General features: G+C 56.4%; 1 protein-coding gene across 2 annotated transcripts in view; it reads left to right on the top strand.

Moving 5' to 3' along the window:
- The window catches only part of BRAT1 (BRCA1 associated ATM activator 1), a 29,226-nt gene extending 7,015 nt beyond the window's left edge, over window positions 1–22,211 (top strand). The window contains exons 6-15 of one of the 2 annotated variants that reach the window (XM_078599938.1): window positions 1,871–2,050; window positions 3,070–3,382; window positions 4,440–4,556; window positions 5,540–5,774; window positions 9,073–9,262; window positions 14,680–14,753; window positions 16,225–16,309; window positions 18,884–18,985; window positions 20,086–20,279; window positions 21,045–22,211. In XM_078599938.1, the coding sequence (XP_078456064.1) occupies window positions 1,871–2,050; window positions 3,070–3,382; window positions 4,440–4,556; window positions 5,540–5,774; window positions 9,073–9,262; window positions 14,680–14,753; window positions 16,225–16,309; window positions 18,884–18,985; window positions 20,086–20,279; window positions 21,045–21,650 (2,096 nt within the window). In that variant the 3' untranslated portion in view covers window positions 21,651–22,211. Of the gene's footprint in view, window positions 1–1,870; window positions 2,051–3,069; window positions 3,383–4,439; window positions 4,557–5,539; window positions 5,775–9,072; window positions 9,263–14,679; window positions 14,754–16,224; window positions 16,310–18,883; window positions 18,986–20,082; window positions 20,280–21,044 lie in introns of both variants that reach the window. The other variant, XM_078599929.1, reaches the window with a different exon arrangement.
- Window positions 22,212–23,481: the final 1,270 nt, after the last annotated feature.

Genomic DNA, 23,481 nt, shown 5'->3' with positions numbered 1-23,481 from the left:
GCGGCCACATACATCCACACCGCATGCAGTCGCACCATGGCTAGCCATCCTGGACCAGCCACACCATGGCCATGAAACAGCCATCCGCCCCTACTATCTGGCTTGCTACATAGTCAACACATCCTTCAAGCACCACTCTTCACCGTCTCACGAGCACTATTTGTCTTTTAAGTCTTTCCCTGGGTCGCCCACCTCTGGGTACCACTCCAGTGTCCTCCTTCTCCCCAACCCCCTCCCCCATCCTCTCTTCTCTCCTTCCTCTGCCATGGGCGACACACAAACTCCTCCACGATGATCTGGAGCGGCCTGCATTGAGCATCACGCAGTGCGGGCGGACGCTGCCGCGAGTGCACGCCTCGTTACGGCTGCAGCCGCCGATCGTCGCCTCGTTACGGCGGAGCCGCGGATCGACGCGCGGGGGTGGCGGTGGTGGGGGTGAGGGGTGGCGTTCGATGGGTGGGGGGGGGGGACTCGTCTCGTAAAAATGCGGAGTGAGCAGGGGAAGCCGAGAGCCACTGCCCTCGAGTACCGCGCCACTCTCGTGCGCCGTAAAATTAAAAGTGATTTGATGTCCCAATATCGATCGTTTTTTTTAATTTGCGACAGACTCCGCGCGTGGCGCTGCATCGTGGCGGGAGGGCACCATGCCGCGCCAGGCAGCAGAGGGCGCAATCTGACCAACAAGTTCCTGCAACCGTCAGTGTTGGCCAGAGGTCGCAAACGGGTTTTGATTCCTTACACGTACCCGTACCCGGCCGCACCAGGGTCGCAAACGGGTACCCGTACCCGGCCGTACCCGTACCCTACCCGTACCCGGCAGGGTACCTGATTGCGACTTCTGGGGTGAAGCTATGTTGCAGGCGCGGGTGGGTTGATTCTAGGAACTTGAATTGTGAGAAGAGACAAGACGTTGGGAAATGAGTGACAAACAGTTACTCACCAGTGACTCACGGTCTACCCGTACCCGGCCGCACCAGGGTCGCAAACGGGTACCCGTACCCGTACCCGGCCGGGTACGGGTAGCCGGGTATCGGGTAGGGTACGGGTATCGGGTACCCGGTTGCGACCTCTGGTGTTGGCTGGGCATGCCGTTAATTCTAGGAAAGGAGACGAGACAAATTGTTCTGCTCGGCGAGCGAATGACGCTGTTATTTTCAGGCTAACAGCGACCACATGGCAGGGGTTTTTGTTGTTGTTTTCAGCTTCAAATATTTAACGTCGCTTATGTTGTCGGTGCCGCCGCGTCATAGAGACGAAGAGTTCATTCGGAACTCTCGCTGAGCAGAGCCACCCGTTGGTGTCAGAAGTGGATATCACAGAGCTCCCTCCGAGGTCCCTTCAAGTGACCTCTGGCCCACACACACAGTAGAGGGGGCAGCACTTTCCAATCATAATCATCTTCCTGGTATTATTCCCACTCATGTGGGGTCAGCCTCTGGTCCACGTGGTAGATGGGGGAAAAAACACATTTAAAACGCAGAACCAAATGTAACGCGGTTTTTATTTGTGCGGTCATTGGTGACTGGGCTGGCATCACCAACTCACTGCTGCACTTGAGACACCGGTGGAACTGCTGCTGCTGTGGCTTTGCGGCTCAAACCCGGATTCGAACCCAGGATCTTTCCGCATCGCCGCCTTCACGTCTTTGACCTCTGACCTACCCGGCCTCCTGACATAGATCGACAGCCATGGGGGCCTGTGTGGAGTCGCCAAGGGGGTCACTGTTGGTGTCTCCAAGGGCACCCATAAATGACATCTGGGGGTCATGTGGCTTGTGCTGCCTGTACAAGGTTGACCATATTGGGTTTGTCCGTTGGGATGTTGTTGAGCTGCCTGTTGTGTTTTTGTTGTTGTTTATTTCTTGTCGAAGGCAACGTCGAGGTTGTCCTCTCTCTCTGGAAGGACCCCAGCATGTTTGTGGCCAACGCGGCCAATCAGCTGCTGGCGCGGCTGCTCGTGTGGGGCGAGCGCCTGGGCCCCGCGGTCGCGCCCCCCTCCTCGCCGCCTCCCTCGTCCCCCGCCGGCACCCCACGTCACAACCCCGTGCTGGGTATGATCACCGCTCCCCTCCTGCGCGATGCGCACAACAACAAGAGCAGCCGCCGCCATTCGCGGTGATGTCATTCGCGGTGATGTCACCTGGCGGCGGCGACGTCACCATGGCGTCTCTGCCAGGCTAGGTGCACTTTGAGGCCAGGCGAAGTGTCGAAGGCTGCGAATTGGCGGCCGTGTTTAACCGCGCAGCGTTCTCGTGCCAGCCCTCGGCGACCTCGCTCGTAAATCCGGTGGTGGTAGGGCGGGGAGTGCCGGGGGGGGGGCACATGGCAAAGATTGCAGTCCCCCCCCCCCCCACTCCATGCCACCTCCCATCCGGACCCGGCCGCGAGCGCCGCCCGGCGCAGAAACCGACTTGGCAGCTCGTGCCGTGGGCGCCACAACCGTCGTCGCCACCGCTCCCGGCGACGTTCGTAATTCACGGCACGGCGACGCGGAGGGGCGGCGGCGGTGGGGCCACCCCCCCCCCCCCACCTCCTCTCACCGCTCGCCAATTACGGCCAATTAGCGCAAGAGGCAATCCGAACTCCAAGCAGCCCTTGGCTCAGAGTAGCGATGTGGAGCACGAGCGGCAGGAGGGAGGAGAGGAGAAGAAACCGCCGCGGGCATTCAAGTTTTGCGGCGAGATTCCACTGCCGGATTACGGCCCCCCCGTGCGCTGTTAAGATGTGCCGACGGTCAATGTGTGGTTGTTGTGTTGTTGCAGTTTTTGTGTTGAACGGGTTTGTTGTTTTTGTGTTGAATGTGTTTGTTGTTATTATGTCGAATGTGGTTTGCCGCATAATGTTCGTTGCTGTATGTAACCCGTTTGTCGCTGTGGTCTCAGTACGATGCGTCCGTGATGTGGTCGCATAACGCGATTGCAGCACAGCGTATTTGCAGTCATTGCCGTGGCGTTGTGGCTGTGCTTGCCGTGACCGCTTAACGGTATTTACGGCTGTGGTTGCTGTGCAATGGCTTCCTTCGTCGCCACGTTCATTGTCGTCGTCACGCTCGTGTCATTCCCCCGCGCAGACCTCGTCGACTGTTCCGTCCGTTCGTCTCTCCGCGGCGACGACAGCGGCGAAGACGGCGTCCGCCGGGCCCTGCGTCTCCTGGCGGCGTGGGGGGCGAGCGGCGGCAGCGTGGCCGGCGCCGCGGGCCTCGCGACGGACGCCGAGGCGGAGAATGGCCGATCGGATTGCACGGGGGAGGTTGGAGGCCGCTGGGAGGCCATGGCGGCGTTGTGGCCGGACGTGCGGGCCTGCTGGGAGGGCGGACGCGTGGGCGAGCGCGAGACGCGCACGGTGCAGGCGCTGCTGGACCTTCACTTGGCGCTGCTGCTGCGGTGCGGAGCGACGGCCGACGGCCGGCATCGCCAAAACACCATCGCCGCTGCTAAAACGCCGCCACCGTCGCTGCTAACGCACCACCACTATCGTCAGAACACCGCTACCACCGCCGCTAAAACACCACTACCATCACGGCCACAAAACCACCACCGCTTGAACACCGGCACCACCACTGTTGCCAAAACACCTCCACTAACACACCCTCACTACCGCTAAATCACCACCGCCACTAACACACCATCACCACCACCGCCAAAACGACACAAGCGTGGTTTTTCTTCTAAGCGCTGTAATTAATTGAAAATCGATTCTTCCATTCCCAATACGCACATTAAATACGTCATTGATTACTTCCGCAAGCCGTACGTCGTACCTACATGACGTGCTGCAATGAGTCCATGTGCAGACGCTAACAGGCGGGGATCGTTACGTGGCCGGATGGTGAGGTGGAGGCAGCCCTCATCCAGCAGTGGATTGATCACGGCTGACGGAATGATGACGATAACGATGATGATGCTATATGGACATATATGTTCATACCGATGGCGCTAATGGGACAGATCATAGCTGGCAGCACAAGCGAGACAGAATTGACGAGAGACGGAACAGATGGGACGGGGTGAGATGGCGCCAACAGGACAGACGGCGGTTGGACTGAGACGGGCTATTCCTGAGTGACCCAGAATCGTGCTAAGCCAGCTGTGAACACTCGGGGGGGAATGAATCATTGCAAACCTGTTGCTGGCTCCCGCACGGCGCTAACATGGCTGGGTTCGGGTTTTACCGCGTGGTGCTCGACATGTTCCGTGGTGAAACGGCGAATAATCGGGAGTCTTGCGATCCGGATCCCAAGTTCAGGTCTCCGAGCTCGTGTTCCGGTGACGTGGCGGACGGCAGCCGGTCCGAAAACACGCCGGAGCGCGGTACATCTTCACGTTCAGAAGTGAACGCTTTGGTGCCCGTATGATCGTTGGGGTCATGACGCAAGTTCACGGTGTAAACCCTGCTCCCATTCGCCCCTCTGCCCCCCGCATCGCACCCGCCACCTCCCAGGAGCCGCGAGTCTCCCCCAGGCTTCCTGCACCTGCCGGCGCTGCTGCAGGCGCTGCTGGAATCGCGGCACGCGGGGCACGGGCTGTCGCTCGCCGCCGCTCTGTCGAGGCTGCCCGGGTACGCGGGCCTCTAGCGGCACACACCGCACCACGCCGGGTCCGCCCCGCGGCACCGTCAACGACGACGACGACGACGACGAGAAGCGACGTCAACTTTTCAGTGTTGTTTAGCGCCCATTACAGCCGCCGCTGTCGGCGTTATGTTTCCAGCATCAACCTCGCCACTAATCGCCGTGAAGTGCCGTTGAATAACACCGCGTCTTCCACCACCCTAAAAGACCCGCTCGGCATTCAGAGGTGATGTCTCTGTCTCGTGGCATGAGAAGGAGAATCCATTCCGAACTCTCGCAGGCAACAGCGCAACTCTGCTGGCCCGCAGAAGTGGATATTACAGAGCTACCCCCCAATGAGATCCCTTCAAGCGACCTCTGGTCCACGCACATCTCACACACTCTGCCATACGAGAGTGAGTTAAACTGATGTTCCGTGAGAATTTAAGCCCTGATAATGATTGTCTTCAGATGTATCATCATCATCATCATCCTCGTCTTCCTGTCCTAGGCCATCATTCCTGTCCTGGTCCATCTCCGTGTGCACTTCATCAGAGTTACAAATATATTGTCAGCGTTGGTGATTATACTGTTACTGATGAGACCAATCACGGACGAAACCGGTCCACAGTTATCTATGTCCGTCTCACTGTTGCTGGTAAAGCCGGTCAACTTTCTGTCCAAATTTATTTTGATGATAACTTAAGGAAAGATGGCCACAGTGCAATGTTTCAGGAACTGCCAATGTTCTTTTTTGCGTCACGCTCTTGACACGTTTCTGCCTGCATCGTTGCTCTGAAAGACATTGTCAAAGACAATAACGAGAGACTTGTTTTCAAATTATCTACGCACAGTGAACTCCTTTGGAGTGGAATTCATCAGAAAATCGAATGCGATGCGATTGATGATTCATTTGATGACGTGATGCCTCCTCTCCCCCCCCCCTTGCTTCCCCCGCCCCCACTGGTCCCCCGCCCCCCTCCCCGCGCAGCTCCGAGCGGGACGCAGCCGCGGCGCACGTTCACACGGTGCTGCTGCCTCTGCTCGCCGCCGCTGCGGAGGCCGGCTCGACGGCGACCGAGGGGGCCACCGCCCTCCCCTCCGCCCCCCCCACCGCCGGCGCCGACGGCGTGGCCACCTGGGCGCTGCGGCACATGGGCACGCGGGCCGGCGCCGTGGGGCTGCTGTGCCACGCGACGCACCTCCTCAGTCAGCTGGCCGGAGAGGTTTTTTTACTTTCACTTTCAGCGCACCGCAGCCAGTTCACATCCCTGACACGTGGCTACTGCAAGGCTACGTGCCGCCCGCCCGCACCACCGCCACACCACATCCAGCGTGCCGTATTGTCTTGGCCGTGCTTCTTTGTCATGCCGCGGGTTGGGGAAAGGTCCTGCCATAAGATCCTTGCCATAGGGCATCGAAGGATGGGTTCTACAGGGGAGTTTTGCTGCACTGCCCCCTACTGCGCGCCATGCAACAGTGCTGCCCTCGCGGAAACGCCTGCGCCCATCGCAGTCGGCGTTGCGACTCCGTCCAAATCTACGTTTCTGTGGGTCCGCCGGGGGAGACGCACCGGCGAGACTGCCTCGTGAGCGCAGGAGCTAGGTGAATCGCTGCGTCACGTGTCAGGCCTCGGCTTGTGGAGGCAGTCTTCATCCAGCAGTGGAATCATTGCAGCTGATGATGTTGAGGAAATGAATGGGCCTTCCTCTCCCATGATTTCCAATGGCTATTGTTTCATCTGCCAACTCCTGGTTGACTGGATTCATATTACCCGAGTATCGTCACCATCTCCGCGGCATTCCTTGCTTTGGCTTGCCCCTCCGCCGTTAGTCTTGGCCCCACTGGACATCAACCCTCCTAGCCATGACTTGTCCTGCGCAAGTCCAACTTGTGTCGACCGTCAATACGACGACGACGACGACGATGATGATGATGTCTCTCACCTTGAATTTTTCTCTCTGATCTATGCGCTTCTCCCTTCCCCGTCTCGCGGCGTAATTCCCACCGGCTTCACCGATGTAAAATGTTAATTCGCCTTGTCGTTCCTTTGGCCACGAAACGCATTCTTTGCCTGCTTATTTATTAATTATTTGATCGGGGTGTAATTGCGCGCGTGTCGCACGCTGTTCTCTGGGTGGTGCTGTTTCGCGCGTCGCACGTCGTCACGAAACAAAAGATGTCACGGTCGTGGCAGTCGATGCGGTGATGCATAATTGAAAGAGCGATGGGGAACAGCCACTTACAAACACACGTGGCATGCATGTATGCATGAGCCGCATTAAAACATGCGAACATAAAACGCGCGCGCTGGCGCGGGTGCCGCGAACGGAGGCTCGACAAAAAAATCTTGCGAAGTGGGGACGCGTCTTTAGTCTATATTTATGATTTATTTCTATGTACGTGCGACATTACTCTCGCTACAGGAGCCTCAGAAATTAAAGGAGCCGTGTTTCCTTAAATCCTACCCAAACGTCTCCGGTTTGAGCCCGGACAGTCCCCGTGGATTAAAAAAAGTCTCTCTCTTCCGGTGTCACCCTGCGGTTGAAAATGTTCCGATCGCTGCTGATGATCTGGACAAAGGGGGCGGAGCTTCTGAATAGTGGGTGGGGCTACCTGAGCAGCGGGTGGATCTACCAAGTCGTGGCTTGGAAGGCAGCTTGTTGTTTTTCCACTGCACATGAAATGAACGAGTCGGGTGGCATGCAGATGGTGCATTTGACGAAAACGATAACTCCCGCCCCATGGCCTTGCTTGACTCCAAGCCAGATGTAGTGGCTCTAGATTTGAAGCTTTCGTGACTGCAAGGATTCTTACTCTTAGGTTTTTTGGGTAAAGCCACGTAGGTAAAAATTAAAATTAATAAAAGTAATAATAGAAATAAAATAATAAATCACGACTTTTCGGAGGCAACACAAGTCTCCGTCATCAGGTGGGACCGTCACAGCCAAATTTACTGTATCAGTCATCAGGTGGACGGTCCCACCTGATGACGGAGACTTGTGTTGCCTCCGAAACGTCGTGATTTATTATTTTATTTCTACTATTACTTTTATTAAATTTTATTTTTAACCTACGTGACTTTACCGAAAAATACCTAAGAGTATAGATGCAGTGGTCTTGTGAGGCCAGCGTGTATCACGGCTCGGCAAACAGCCAGTGGAAAACCACCTGCACCATGTGGGCCCCATGCCGGCTCCGCTTGGATGTTCCATTTGGAGAAGGTGCAAACCAAAACCTTGACCATAGCGGATTTGACCATTCGCGCCAAATTTATTGAGATACAGTTCGCCGATTGCACCCTTGACGCCCGTCGCAGGTGCCAGTTAACGTGTTCGCCAGCGAGGCGGCGAGGTTCAACCGCACGATTGCGTACAATATTGTACATGCATACATTTGGGGCGCCACTGTGGGAAGATGTTAACTACCTCGCCTGGTATACAGGAGGTCGTGGGTTCAGTCCCGACTCTGACGCCCGCTGTATATTTGGAGTTTGCATGTACTCCCAAGTCCGCCGGTGTTTCCCTCCACGTTTAGAGGCAAGCACTTATATTATGTGGCTGCTATACATTTCCACATAAGTCACTTCGGTGAGCTATCATTTGTGACCAGCCATATCGCTCGGCGTGCCTTACCTGGTCAAACAAAAAACTGTTTATAGTTGATTTACTTTACAGGTTATATTTAACACTGTAGAAAACATTTTACGTTGAAATATACTTCCTGTTTCACGTTTGGGTTCATGTAGGGGAGCATGAAACAAAAGGGAAGTGGTGTTTTATTGCAAACCGAGAACCCGGTCCTATTTTTTCCCACGCGCCTTTGATTTTGCGGATCACGGGTTTGTCGATTGCGGTCAGTTTTCAAGAACCTTGCCCTGCGCTGGGCAAGGTTTCGCCGTACTTGTATTCCGGTTGAGTCTCTCAGGAATATTGTATCTTTAATCTTCTTCCTCCGTACGGCTGCTGATGTAGATGCAGAGCAACAATTTCACATCGAGGTGGTCAAGCCAGATAGCCGCGTTGGGAGCCGCGGAGTTTATCGCCGTGATGTCTCCTTCGTATTTGTGGATCTGACATTATTGCATTGTTTTGCATTGTTATACGTTGTACGGTCTGTTCTGGATGACCACAGTAGCACATTGCTGGAGAGTTTAAAATTTTCCATTTGTGCATCAGGCACTCACATCTGCCACGGTTTGTGCAGTGGATGCGATTAAGGTTGGACCACGAGCTTCACGGAAGATCAAAACCAGGGATCTTCTGCATTGGGTCTTTCGCAGGGCGTTTGTTTGCGAGCTCTTTTGAACTCCATTCAGCTCTCCCAAGATTAATCGGGGTTGAATTCGCATTGTTTAACGTTAAGAGCATGGGTCCAAAGGGGCTTGGCGTGACTTCAAATGATCACGGGGGACGATATTGAGTTCCTGATGAAAGGGAAGGGAACCTTAATGAGCCTGGCCTAATTGCGCTGTTGTTTTGCGACCCCACGCACCCCCTCGCCGCCTCCCCTTCCCCCGTGCAGGAGCGGACACTCGGACGTGCGGAGGCCACGGCGGCCACCGAGGGCGTGTGCCGCGTGGTCGCCCTCAGCCTCGGCCTAGACCTCCCACAATCTCCCACAGGAGGGCGGCTGGCGCTGTTTCTGATTGGCTGCTCGCGAGTGCAGAGGGTGGGGCTTGACTGCTTGGCTGCCCTGGCCGCACCAACGGAAGGTAATGAACACGATGCTTGTATACACAACGACATTCGGATATACGATAACGCTGGTATACACAATGGCACTGATACATACGACACTTTAACACGTAGGCTTTCGCGACCAATATTATTCATAATCAAAGTTTTTGGCTTAGATCGCGTTACTTATAAATGTGTCATAACCCTCCAACCACCCGACACGGCCAATCAGCAAAAAAGTGTCACGTTGACAAAAGACAAATTGTTCACTGCTTTAGCCCACCGGTGTGTTGAAGCGTGAAACCACCACATTTACAATTTTTGGGTACGACGTTTCACTGGCAATTGCATCCAGCAGCATTGGGCAATTCTGGCGAATTTCCCGATTGTTTCACGCTTCAACACACCGGTGGGCTAAAGCAGTGAACTATTTGTCTTTTGTCAACGTGACACTTTTTTGCTGATTGGCCGTGTCGGGTGGTGGAGGGTTACGACACATTTATAAGTAACGGGATCAAACCCAAAAACGTTGATTATGCATACGACACTTGTATACACAACAACACTCGCATACAACAAACATACACAACGATAATTCGTATACACATTGACGCGTGTATACATAATGACAATTGTATAAACACTGCACTGATGCACAACTATACTAATACACACCATTACTCGTAAACACGACATATATACACAGCACTCGTATACACAATGATATTTGCATGCACAACACACGTAAACACAACACTCATGCACAACTTCACTCACGTATGCAACAGTACTTGCATACACAGTAAAAATCTTATGGAAATATGTGGATTAATCTCAATAATATTCCGCCATGTCACCGAGACAAAACAGGATTCGTGCTATGATAATATGAGGATGAAGGCCTTCCCACACTCCCTTGGTCACGGGAGTTGTTTGACCATACTTCACCACGCTGGTCAGAGCTCGGGTGCACAGTCTCGGAGTGGCCGCGCTAACTACTGCACCACCGCTCCCCGCGCGCGCACACCCACTTAGCCATCTTAGGAAGCCACTGGAGCCATGCACTTTTAAATCTAGATTGAAAACGAATTTCTTGAGAGCTGGTTATTGTGCTTTAGTTTGTCCTTTTCCCCGCACCTCCGATTGGCACGATTGGCCACGCACAGTGTGAAATAAGATCGATGTACGTGTGGATAGGTTCTGTAATCATCACGATAACTTGCACACACTTGCACAAAAATATGAAAGCAAAGATCTCCCGTATAGCCTCAGCAGACTGTAGGGGCAAGTGCTGTTAGCGAGCACCTATGAAGGCCGGCATGGCACACAAGGGGGTGGGTGGCCAGCAACCACGCCCGACCGCCTTTGTCTCCCCAGTGGCGATGTTTACACACCGCACCAGGTACTCATTTTGAGGCCGAGTCGACCTAGGGGATAATCGTCACTTGTGTTGGCCGTGAGCGGGAATCGAACTTGAGTCGCCAGCTTGGTAGCTCGGCGTGCTAACTCGCACAACACACGCACACACACGTGCAACTTGTGTCGTGAATCGCAGCGGTAATGAATAATTATAGAGCCTTCGTGCCCCTTAATTTTTTAGCGCCTCGGAGAACTAACGCGGCGCAACGAGACGATTACGGAGCGCCTTGCACTGCGCAAATAACAAAATAATAATAGTAATAATTAGCAAACAAAAAAACATGCAATCATTACGAAATCCCGTCTGGCGCTATGTCTTGAGGAATCGACCGACCTCGTTTTGTGCCGACGCGGCGCTGCGGCGTCGGTGTCGGCGGCGCCCGCAACTGCCGCAGCTCGTCGCTGCCACCCCACCACCACTTTCAAACGCGGCCAAGTTTGAGGACAGCAGATGACCTCATAAATAATAAAATAGTTGCCGTTAATATTTAAACAAAGTTTTTTTGGACCCGACAATCGTCTTTGAAGTTTTAATAAAAAAAAAAGTCTTAATGGGATCCCGAATTATTCCCGCGCGGGGTTGCCACTGGAAATGATCGTCCTTCACGCGCCCACTCGCCCGCCCCGCTCGCTCCCGCTCTTCCAAGTTTGATTATTCGCATTTCATGCAACTCCTTCTGTTGTCTTGCAAGACGCACGACGCTCGCCTCTGTGAAGTGTGCGAGGAGGGGAGAGCCGCCCGTGCCGTCGCGTTCATTGGCCGGTTTCTCGGCCCGTTAGCTGGTCACGGCCTCACAACTCGGGACGACTAGTCGAGAAGCCCAACTCTCGCCACGAATGGAAATCGTGGCCCAACGTCCCAATGTAGCAGCGCCCTCTTGTAAAAAGAGAGTTGAGACTCGGCGAGGGTTTACTCGGGAATAGTGAAATTGTCATCATGAGCGTGTGCACAGCCCTCTTGTCAATACATGCCGTGCGGGCCGTTGGGGGTTGTTTACCATACTTCACCACGCTGGTCAGTGCTGGTTAGTGAAGAAGGTAGGGAGCAAAGACATGCGAGCGTGGAACAGTACAACAGTTGATTTTGCAGCACCGCCTTCTATTTCCCACAAAGTATTCCCGAAGTAGCTTCTAACTCTAGATTTGAGGCTTTCGTGACTGCAAGGATTCATACTCTTAGGTTTTTTCGTTTAAGTCACGTATTTTTACCTACGTTACTTTACCGAAAAAACCTTAGAGTATAGCTTCTAACTCCTGATTATGCACGATGGTGGCTTATGCGAGTACTCAGAATCTGACGACATTGGGCTGAATTCTGAGAAGCTGTGACCTATAATTCCGAGAAGCTCTGATTGAGAATCTTGAAAAACGTTGATCTAAAATTCTGAGACGTTCTGATCTAGAATTGCGTGAAGCTCTCATCTAGAAAGCTCTGATCGAGACGTTAACGGTTGGGCAGCATCACGCGCACGATGAGCGGCGTTGGCACAGGGGCGCCGGGTGACCGTTTAGCCGGGCTCCTGGGCCCGCGTGCCAAGTGACGCCATCAACCACGGGCCGCGTGCCGCCTTCGCTGAGAAAGCCCGAAATCTTTAGTGGCAACCGGTGTCGTTATGTGGCCAGTAAAAGTGAATGCGGGGATGATCCAATCATTTGGGAATGGCTCTCGCGTAATTCACTTTTATTTGGCCGTATAAAGGAATCGCTGCCTCTACTCTTCCGCCGCCTCGGGTGGTGACCGCGGGCGGGTGGTGCCGGCCGAGTAGCCGCGGTCCAAGTAGGAGGTGGGAACGCGGGCGGTGGACGTAAAACATGTAAACTGCGGTCCGCGACTTTTGTTTGAAAAGGGTGAGCGACGGAGGGGGATTTGAGGTTAATGTTGCCATCCTCCAACCCCCTGCCACCCCCAACCCCCACCGCCTCTTGATTAATACCCGCTGCGCCATCGTTTATTAATTTAATCCTCTGAAGAAATCCGTTCCGCCCCTCATTTTGGCCGATTGCGCTATCGACGTCGCGTCAAGAAGCGTTAGAATCCGTTCGCATCTCTCGCTGAGCGGTGCGACCCATCGCTCACGAGAAGCGGCTGCGACATAACAACTGCCGAGATCCCTTCAAGCGATCCGACGTGGCCTTAGAAGCGGTCCAGTGACGTCACCTTCCGAGGCCGTTGTCCGATGCAGGGTGATGCACTGCTTCTTACGAGAGCGGTGGCCTGGCTGTCATAATAATTGAGCCAAACGAGCGGTGATGAATATTCATTTCCCCCCCCCACCCCCCTCTGCCAACTGACGCTGACATGAATCCAGCGATTCATTTCAGCCAGGTCTGTCCACGTCGGCTACGCAGCAAATATTTCCACAAGCGGGACACCACATCTCCAGTAAACCTCTCGCCAGAGGTGTGGACTCGAGTCATGTGACTTGGACTCGAGTCAGACTCGAGTCATGAATTTGATGACTTGCGACTCGACTTGGACTTGCATAACAATGACTTTGTCCCACCTCTGAGATGTGGACTCGAGTCATGTGACTTGGACTCGAGTCAGACTCGAGTCATGAATTTGATGACTTGCGACTCGACTTGGACTTGCATAACAATGACTTTGTCCCACCTCTGAGATGTGGACTCGAGTCATGTGACTTGGACTCGAGTCAGACTCGAGTCATGAATTTGATGACTTGCGACTCGACTTGGACTTGCATAACAATGACTTTGTCCCACCTATGAGATGTGGACTCGAGTCATGTGACTTGGACTCGAGTCAGACTCGAGTCATGAATTTGATGACTTGCGACTCGACTTGGACTTGCATAACAATGACTTTGTCCCACCTATGAGATGTGGACTCGAGTCATGTGACTTGGACTCGAGTCAGACTCGAGTCATGAATTTGATGACTTGCGACTCGACTTGGACTTGCATAACAATGACTTTGTCCCACCTCTGCCTCTCGCTAATGGATGTGGCGACTACTCGTCACATGCCACCTCCCGACCTGCCACATATACTCCAGTCTACATGTATGTTCCGCACACAGTGAAGCCCTGTGTAAGTCTACGGGGTCCTCTATGAGTCTAGGTGACGCTCTTCTATGTAAGTGTATGGGTCTCCGCGAGTCTGCAATGCAGCCTGTGGGCCTCTGCAAAGGTCGATGCGTCTCTGCCTAAGTACTGGGCTTAATTGCAGCCAGGTCTGCTTTGGTGGGGCGGGGGTGGGGGAGGCAGCTTGGAACACATTTCTGCACCCGGTGCACCACCTCAAGTATATCTCTCACCGTGACGGCAAGTACTACTATCCGCGTGCCACCTACACTCCGACCCGCCCCCCGGCTCCTTTGTCGTCGTGCCGCCCACGCCGTTCGTTACTGCCGATTAGGCGACACGAATTCATTACGAGCGAGGGTGTCTCCAATTAGTGCTTGATTGCCTTGGTTATTTGACAATTTACCCCCAGGCAGAGGAATTTCCCCACCCCCCACCCCTGTTTGTGGTGAAAGTTTTTGTTGAAAAATCTGTCGCACTTTTGTCTTGGAGAAGACTCCAGAGAGAGAGAGAGCGAGAGAGAGCGAAGTGAGAAAGAAGCGTGTGAGGAGAGACGGGGAGAGATCAAATAAAAATTAAAAACGCGAAATAAGCCATCGTGTAGCATGTGTTCGCTAACCTGCAGGGTGCTAGGAGAACCTCGGCGTTGTGCAAGAGATGCGTTTTTTTTCTCTCTCCCACACATCACATCAGCCACACGGCCTTCTGGGTGTGAATGCATCATTTCAGCGGCCGTTGGTTAAACACGAGAAAGAACCGGACCGGTTTCGACATTCCAGCGTCTCGCCAGCAGCAGAGGCAGGCTTGCTTGAACTGCCACGTGTTTGTCGGGAAGGAAACGTGCCTCTCCTGTCAGATATGGCTCCAAGTTCGACGCAACACTACAGTGGCAGGCTGTCGTTGTTGTGCACGATTGTCCGTACAGTATTCGCGTCTGTGCGTTCACGTGTCTACGCGGGCGTGTCTGTGCGTGCGTGCGTCACGGGCAGGCGAAGATGCCCTCGGACGTGCGGTGGTGAAGGTTCTGCTCGGGTGCCTGGGCAGTCCGGATGCCGACCCCAGCGTAAGCGCCGCTCTGACCTCGCTCCTCGCATTTTCCCGGCCGCGTTCGCCCGGCGATGGCGCCAGCCGCCCACGATCGGCCGTGCGCCGGCGGCACCGATGTGCGCTCACACAACAACAGCAAAGACAAACGTCCTCTGTGTAGCCTTTAACAGACTGTTGAGGTAAGTGCTGTTCACGAGCACCTATGAAGGCCAGAGCAGTACACGAGGGGGTGAGTGGCCAGCAGCACGCCTTCGTCTCCCCAGTGGCGATGGTTACACACCGCACCAGGTACTCATTTAAGGATTGGGTTGAGGAACAGTGTAGATAATCGTCACTGGTGTTGGCCGTGAGCGGGAATCAAACCCGGGTCGCTGGGTTCGTAGCGCAGTACGCAAACAGCTACACTACCGCTCACACACACTTCCACACACATAGCCTGAACAGACCGTTCCGGGCAAGTTCCGTGAGTGAGCACATGCCCGTTTTGGCCTTCATAGGACGTGGTGTGGCCAGCACAGCACACGAGGGGGTGGGTGGCCAGCACCTTGCCCGGCCACTTTTGTCTCCCCAGTGATACTCGAACTCGGATCGACGGGTTCGTAGCCTTGCTCGCCAACCGTTACACTTCACAAACGTACATGCGTGTCCTACACACACACACAGATACCACCTTTGAACGGCGCCTGCGCGAGTTGTATTTTGACCCCAGTAGAATTCTAACCCCGGGGTGAGAATGCAATATATTATTTTAAGCCCCTGCCTGTGGTAGTTTAAACGTCCTTCGCTCACCCTCGGCAGTTGGCGTAATGCTTCTATTCCTATAGCCGCGGTGCTGCTGGGACTTAGCCTACTGGGCTGATTGGCTCGTGTCTTCATGTTAACGGAAGCCAGTCTGAACGAGGTTGTTGCACCCTTTCCTATCACGTGGACATCTGTGAAAAAAAGTACGTTGTAGCTCATCGGATTTCTCCAGGATAGAACATTATGATTCTGATTCATGTCCTGCTCCGCACCGTTATGGGGCAGTTCGGAATGCGGCCTAGGCGTGCATCTGCAAAGGAACCACTGCGCAGGCGGGCAACGCTGACCCCTAACCCTGCTCGTATTCTGACCCCAGAATACAAATTCGATGGAGTCACAAGCATGACCCATTTGTGGCACCAGGACGATCACGGCTGTGTGCGTGCGTGTGTCTCTTCCTGCGCTGGGAACCGCTCACGACCAATTACGGTGGTGGATATATGAACCTGTCCTGGGCCTCCCCTAGGTTGACTCGGCCTCAAATGAGTACCTGGTGTGGTGTGTAAACTTAAACACTGGGGAGATGAATGCGGCCGCTGGGTGTGGTGCTGGCCACCCACCCCCTTGTGTGTCATGCCGGCCTTCATAGGTGCTACTCGCTAACAGCACTTGCCCCAACAGTCTGTTACAGCTATACAGGGGATCTTTACCTCTGTCTTTTGTCTATTTGCTGCCCGTGTGAGTAGGTCATCGCCAAGGCTTTCCGGGCCCTTCAGCGCTGGCTGGAGCCTGAGCGGGGCCCGGCCTGGCTGACAAGTGACACGGAGGATGGTGAGTCCGTGTCTGTGTGTGTCTCTGTGCGCTTTCAGGGGGGCTGCCTTCACTGGCCCGTGCTGGCCAGCGTGGTGCAGTTTCACGTACGGTCAATTAACCTGCATGGTGTGGGAAGGCTGTCATCCAGCAGCGGATTGCACCACAACCACCAACACCGTCCTCGCGACCACCACCATTACAACCACCACCATATCACAACCATCACCATCACCACCACCATCACCCTTGCGTTAGCGCTGCTTTACCAAGGCAGCCGAGACGGTTTCCGAGTCTCGCCAAACGGCTCCATCACCCTCCCCCTGGCCCCCCCTCCCAACTTACCCCCCTCCCCCCGCCCTCCGCCGCACATCACACACACACACACATCGCATACACACACATCGCGCACACACACATCGCACACACACATCGCACACACACACACACATCGTGCTCACACACACACACACATCATGCTCACACACACACACACATCGCACACACACAGATCGCACACACACACACACATCGCACACACACACACACATCGCACACACACACACATCGCACACATACATCGCACACACACACACATCGTGCTTACACACACACACATCATGCTCACACACACACACACATCATGCTCACACACACACACACACATCGCACACACACACATCGCATACACACATCGCATGCACACATCGCACACACACAGATCGCACACACACACATCGCACACACGCACACATTGCACACACACAGATCGCACACACACACATCGCACACACACACACATCGCACACACACATCGCACACACACACACACATCGCACACACACACACACATCGCACACACATATCGCACACACACACACATCGCACACACACACACATCGCACACACACACACGCACATTGCACGCACACACACACACATCGCACACACACACACATCGCACACACACATCGCACGCACACACACATCGCGCACGTAGTAAAGCGTGCAATTAAATATCGCGACGCAAAGTTTTCAATCAGGCCCTCCCCGCGCGGGTCAATAGCCATAAGAGAGAGGCCTCCACCGAGCAAAGAAAATCAATGGTGCTATGACAGCTTTACTGCGGCGGCGAGCGCGCGGGCGGGCGGGCGGGCGGGCGAGCGTCTCCCTCCATTCCTCCTCCCGTTTTATTGAGGCCACCGAGCCGAGCGAAATGGCAGCAAGGGGCGGCTCCCGGCTCGCCGGCCGCGCCGCCACCGCCGATGGGATGTTTATTACTTGACTTTTTTTAGTCGTGGCGCACGCGCGCGGAGCGAGGTGTTTCCGCAACGCTCACACGACGGGACGAGCGAGGCGTGCGGTGGGGTGCGGGAGGGAGGGGCTGGGGGGGGAGGCGGTGAGGGGGGTAGGAGTTGGGGGGGGGGGAGGTGGATCCGCGTCTCGCTGGGGGAGCGACGTCCCGCTTTAAAATTCCGCGTGTTTAGATCGAGCGGCGGAAAAAGCCTCGCTCGCCGCGGCACAGCGACGCGGCCGCTCCTCGCTCGAGTCTCGCTCGCTCACTCGTCGTTGCTGGTCAGGCGCAGGTGCAGCCCCTGCAATTTCCTACTCGCGCCCATGCAGGCGGAAGGGGCCTCCTGCTGGTGGGAGCTCGAGGACGGTACTCGGTTGATTTTTTAATCACGCTGGCCGGGCTTGTTGGAATCGGTGGGAGAACTTTGCCACGCTTTGCCTCACCGTGCGTGACCTGCCGATTATAGAATAACTGTGGACAGGCTGGTGGGGGGCCGGTTGTGGGGGGGAGTGGTGTAAGACGGTGGTTTTTGGATTGCAAGTCCAGCGTGCGGATCCTTTCACCACTGGTAGCTCCCCTATTCATGGAACCGGGGATGTAAATCCCACTGAAACTGCGAGGCAGGCGTGGCTCAAACGCACACCCAAGGAGAAATGCCCGCCGCGGGAGATGGAGCGACTGACGTTTAGGTCGCGTGCGGGTTGCGGGTGCTGGGTGGATCTTTGCATCGCGGGACCGTGAGGGAGGCCCTCATCCGGCAGTCGATTGAGCATGGCTGATGACGAGCTGGGTCGATCCGTGAGCTAATTACCGTTTGTTTGGACACGAAAGAGGATTTTGTGGTTGGGCGGTTGAGATCAGGCAACCGCACCCCAACTCCAACCGCATCGACCTTTCCGACAAACACCAATGGCCATCGCCGAGAAACGGTAAAAAGAACACGTGGAGTAGTGAACGTACACAGGTGAGACAATGTATCTCAACTGGTCCAAGGTCTCCCCTAGGTCGACTCAGCCTTAAGAAAATACCAGGTGCGGTGCGTCAAACTGGGCAGACAGATGCGACCGTCCAGGCACCGAGCCGTCATTCGCAGGCGTTCGCTAACGGCACTTTGCCTCGACAGCCTGTTCAGGCTGCACAGGGGATCTTTATCTTTGTGTGCGTGTGGATAACCATCGCCGCCCCCCACTCATCACCCCCCCTCTTCCGACAACCGCACCGCCGCAAGACCTTTAACCCCCCCCCCTCCCCCACCGCGTTGCTCCCAACCCCCGTGTACCCACGCCGTGCCTCACCGCCAGCTCTGGTCCGCGTGCTGGCGCTGCGACTGGAGGACACCCGCTGGGAGGTACGCGACTCGTCGCTGGAGTTTTTGGCGGCTGGGGTCTCGGCGAGTCCCCGCGGTGAGGCCCCCCTCCCCTCCGGCGCGCATCTGCCACCGTCCGCTCAACGCGCGGGTCAGCGAGTGCGTGCGTGCGAGCAAGCGAGCGAATGAGCAAGCGAGTGGGGTAGTGTACGAGTAGGCGGATAGGTGTGTGAGTGAGGGGTGTAGTAAGTGGGTGGGTGAGTGAGGGAGTGAATGAGTTGTAGGGTGAGTGAGGGAGGAAGTGAATGAGTGGGTTGGTAGGTGGGTGAGTGAGGGGTGTAGTGAATGAGTTGGTGAGTGGATGCTTGAGTGGGTGAGTGAGGGAGGTAGTGCATTGGTGGGTGGGTAAGCAAGGGGATGAGTGAGTACATGAATGAGGGATGCAATTAGTGTGTGAGTGGATGAGTGACTGAGCGAGTGTGTGAGTGCATGAGTGACTGAGCAAGTGGGGGGTATCTGTTTATGGGATGAACCTAGTCTGGCACAAGCACTGTCGTGACATCGCTGGCCCTTAGCGGTGAACCCGGCGACACTTCAGTTCGATTCCTGGCCACGGGCAAACATCGGTGGCGAGCGATATCCGCACCGGTCGGGGGCCTCCACCTAGGTTAATCGAGCCTTGAACGAGCACCCGGCGCAGCTTGCAAACAGCAGCACCGGGGAGACAAAGGCGGCCGGGAGTGGCTCTGGCCACGCACAACCCCATCGTACTGCACGTCGGCCTGAAGAGGTGCTCGCTAACTGCACTTGCCCCATCTGTCTGTACAGCTATAGGGGTAGGGAGGGAATTGTTGTCTCCGTGTGTGTGTGCAAACGCCCACGCGTGTGTGTGCGTGTGCACGTGTGGGGTGAGTGCATGCGGCGTCCGCCCGTGCTCATTGGCCGATCTCTCGCATTGTCCGCACAGGAGCGGTTCAATAAATCACGCTGTTTATCACCGCGGGGCGCTAGCTGCTGCTGCTGCTGACGCCGCAACTCTCGCCAACGCCCACCAGGGTCCAGCGGTCACCAACTCACACCCCCGCCCCCCCCCCCCCCAATCCCCCCCCCCGCCCCACAACACATCTCCTCCACCCTCCCCCCAAATCCCATCCCCGTCCTTCCCCACGCCGCCGTCTCGCCTCTCCCCCGCAGCAGCAGCAGCAGCACCGGGGTCGGCGTTGGCGCCGTGGCTGGCGCGGCACGGGCTGCACGCCGGCGCCGCGTGGCACCGGCTGTCGGACGCGCAGGCCTACGTGCGCGCGAGCGCCGTCGTGGCGCTGGGGGCGATGGCGCTGGGCGGAGACGGCGCCGCTTGGGCCCGCGCTCTGGCCGCCCTTCACCTGACGGAGGTGAACGACGCTCGCACGGCACCCCCTCCCCCCTCCCGACCGCTCCCCACCCCCCGCCCGCACACCCCCACTCTCCTTCGACGGTCGCCACGGCGACACGCCGCATTCATCACCGCGCTGTTTTTCGCTTGTTTATTTATTTAGTTGTTGTTGGATTTGACCCCGGCTCCCGCGGCAGGGCGAGCGGCCAGCAAATCGGTAGGTCGAGGGTTCAATTCTGGTTGGGCTGGGTTGACTCGGGTGTGTGCAGTCATTGGGTGACTGGCCTATGGTTGGCAATTCTGCAGCACTTGAGAGGCAGGGTTCCCACAGACAGGGCCCGTCCATAGGGGGGGTGGGGGGGGGGCGGTATTGCGGATACCGGGGCAAATCCCACCGTGTGGGCCCCCCCCCCCCCCCACCGCCTTCAAACGTAACTGGCAGTATTACATCTGACACCGTGATCCCGAAGTGCGGGCCCCCCCCCCGCCCCCAGAACGCGGGGCCCGGGGCGGTCGCCCCGATTCGCCATCTACCCCTGGCCCACAGAGGGAGGAGCGTGGCTCGTGGTGGTGGCGATGGTGGCGCGCTGAGACATGAGTGGAAGGCGCCTTACAAATAAATGTCAATTATTATTATTATTATCGCTATAAATTGAGCCTGGATAGCGGTGCTTGGATGCGTGTGCCTTCCACGGGGCCTACCACTCGGCCGCCGTTGGCCGCTTCGGCGCTACATTGTTGGCTTGCGAGTGGTGACGTTCGCTCCTGGCGACCGTCTCCGCAGGACGACGTCCTCGGCCGCTTGTGCGACGTCCTCTCCGGCGACGCCGAGTGCTTCCCGCGCCGCGCCGCCTGCCGGGTCCTCACCGCGTGCCTGCGCGCCGGCGGCTCGCTGCGGGCGCCGCTGCTGGCGCTGGCCTCGGCCCCGCCGGCGCGGACGGGCCCCGCCGGCGCCGCCCTGCGCGCCGCCGCCCGCGACCCCGACTGGGAGGTCAAGGTGAACGCGCTGGAGTTCTGGGAGGCGGCGGCCACGCTGCTGGCGCGCGAGCCGGCCGGTCCGGCGGCGGGCGGACCTGCGCCGGCGCTGGCGGTGCTGGTGGCGGCCTTGCGCGATTGCGACCGGCCGGCCGCCAGCAAGGCCTGCGCGGCGCTCATGGCGCTGGCCGACGCCGGCGTCGCGCCGCGTCGGGGGGGAGCCGGCGGGGACGCGGACGACGGAGGGGATGCGTCAGCGGACGCGACTGACGACCTGCGCCGGCTGGACCTGCCGGCGCTGCGCGACGAGCTGGAGAGGCGCAGCGACTACGTGCAGAGCGGCCCGGCCTCGCTGCTGCGAGACATCCTCGCCTCGAGCGACGGCGCCCTGCTCGACGGCGCCGACTGCTACTGAGCGAGGCGGCGGCGACGTCGTCGGTTCGTCGCTTCTCAAATCGGTCCCCGCGCTTGCGCCCTGCGCGCATCGGATCGGATCTTGCGGCGTGTTGAGAATCGTTCTTTAGCGATTTGCGTGTCGGTTTGCGTATTTGCGACTGTTATTCGGTGGTTCTGGTTTAGCGGCGATAGCGCTGGGGAGAAGCGTGTGTACTTGCGTATGGCGCAGCGGTTCGTGGGTTGGGCTACGAACCCGGCGACCCGGGTTCGATTCCCGCTCACGGCCAACACCGGTGACGATTATCTGAATCGGTTCTGGTCCTCCCATAGGTTGACTCAGCCTCAAATGAGTACCTGGTGCGGTGTGTAAACATCGCCGCTGGGGAGACAAAGGCTGAGGGGCTTGGTGCTGGCCACCCACCCCCGCGTGTGCAGTGTCAGCCTCCATAGGTGCTCGCTAACAGCACTTTCCTCAACGGTCTGTTAAGGCTATACGGGGGTCTTTGTCTTTGTGCGTGCGTTTGTGTGCGTGTACGTGTTGCCGTCTCCCAGTTTTTCACGAATAAATTATTTTTGTCAACTGCACTGTTGAGTGTGTGGTGCAACGGCTGCCATTCGCCGCTAAGTGGCGGCTACATCACAGCGCTTGTGCCAGGCTAGGTGCACTGAGTCCACACGAAGTGTCGATGGCTCGCTGGCAGGAGGTCACGGGACAGACCCAGGTGTCATGGGTTGACTGACTACGATAACTGGCAGATGCATCACCTGTGCTCCCCACTGCACTTTTGCTGCCTGGCGCTCCGCTTGTTTTTGTAAACGTTGCTTGTCTGTCGTCCGTTGTTGGAGGGCGACTGCCTCCAACTGGCCACTAGCGTCCTTCACGAGCCTCCTCCATCGAGGCCGATCTTAACACCGCTGAGACCAGCCTTTGGCAAGTCCACTCAGCTCCACATCATCCTGTACCGCATCAGCCCATCTGTTTTCCAGCCCGTGTCGTGCCCGTTTAGCCTCATCCAGCCAAACAGAAACTGCTTGGGCATGCGGGGGCTGGGCATGCGGGCTGCATGACCCAGCGAACGCAGCCACTGACACACGCACAGGCTGCACACAACATTCACGTTCCATGGTGCAGCATGTTGCCAAGCGAGACATGTTTAGCAATCATCAGGTATGAGCAGCAAGATCGCTCAGCGTGGAGCATGATGTGTGCTAGAGCGAGGGAAGGGGGGCGATTGGCTGTGGCTCATTGCCTGTTTACAGGCCTGAGCCAGTGGTGGAAATTCTCCATTCCTCTGGCCGGAGAAAACCCCCACCACACAATATTTCCGCGATCCAGCAACCCTCGCATGCTGGATCACAGCCGCACCGCGTTGCGCTCCTTTTAGCTGAACCGCCCGCGCGAGGCTACGTTGCGAGGAATCGCGGGCCGGAGTGGATCCAATTCAGTGCCACAGTGAGATGTTAACTACCTCGCCTGGTATGCAGGAGGTCGTTGGTTCAATCCCGACCCTGACGCCTGCTGTGTATTTGGAGTTTACATGCTCTCCTCGCGAGAGCATGAGATTTTTCTCCGGGTTCTCCGGTTTTTCCTTCCACATTTAGAATCGACATCACGCGTTTAGAGTTATTGGTTGCTATCATTTTCCTGTTGATGAGCCACTTTGCTGAGTTATCATTTGTGGCCAGGTCGCTTCTGAAAAGAAGCTGTAATCGCTCAGTGGGCCTTACCTGGTAAAATAAACAATTGTTTATAGTTGTATGTCGTACATGGATGAAGAGATAAACTAGCAACCTCGGTTCGATTCTCCGGCTCTCCTATAGTAACATCAGCACCAGTGGCGAGTAATATC

The sequence above is a fragment of the Lampetra planeri genome, chromosome 1, assembly GCF_965212315.1.
Source record: "Lampetra planeri chromosome 1, kcLamPlan1.2.h2, whole genome shotgun sequence".
Lineage (NCBI taxonomy): Eukaryota > Metazoa > Chordata > Hyperoartia > Petromyzontiformes > Petromyzontidae > Lampetra > Lampetra planeri.
This window is presented reverse-complemented; position numbering and strand designations above follow the sequence as displayed.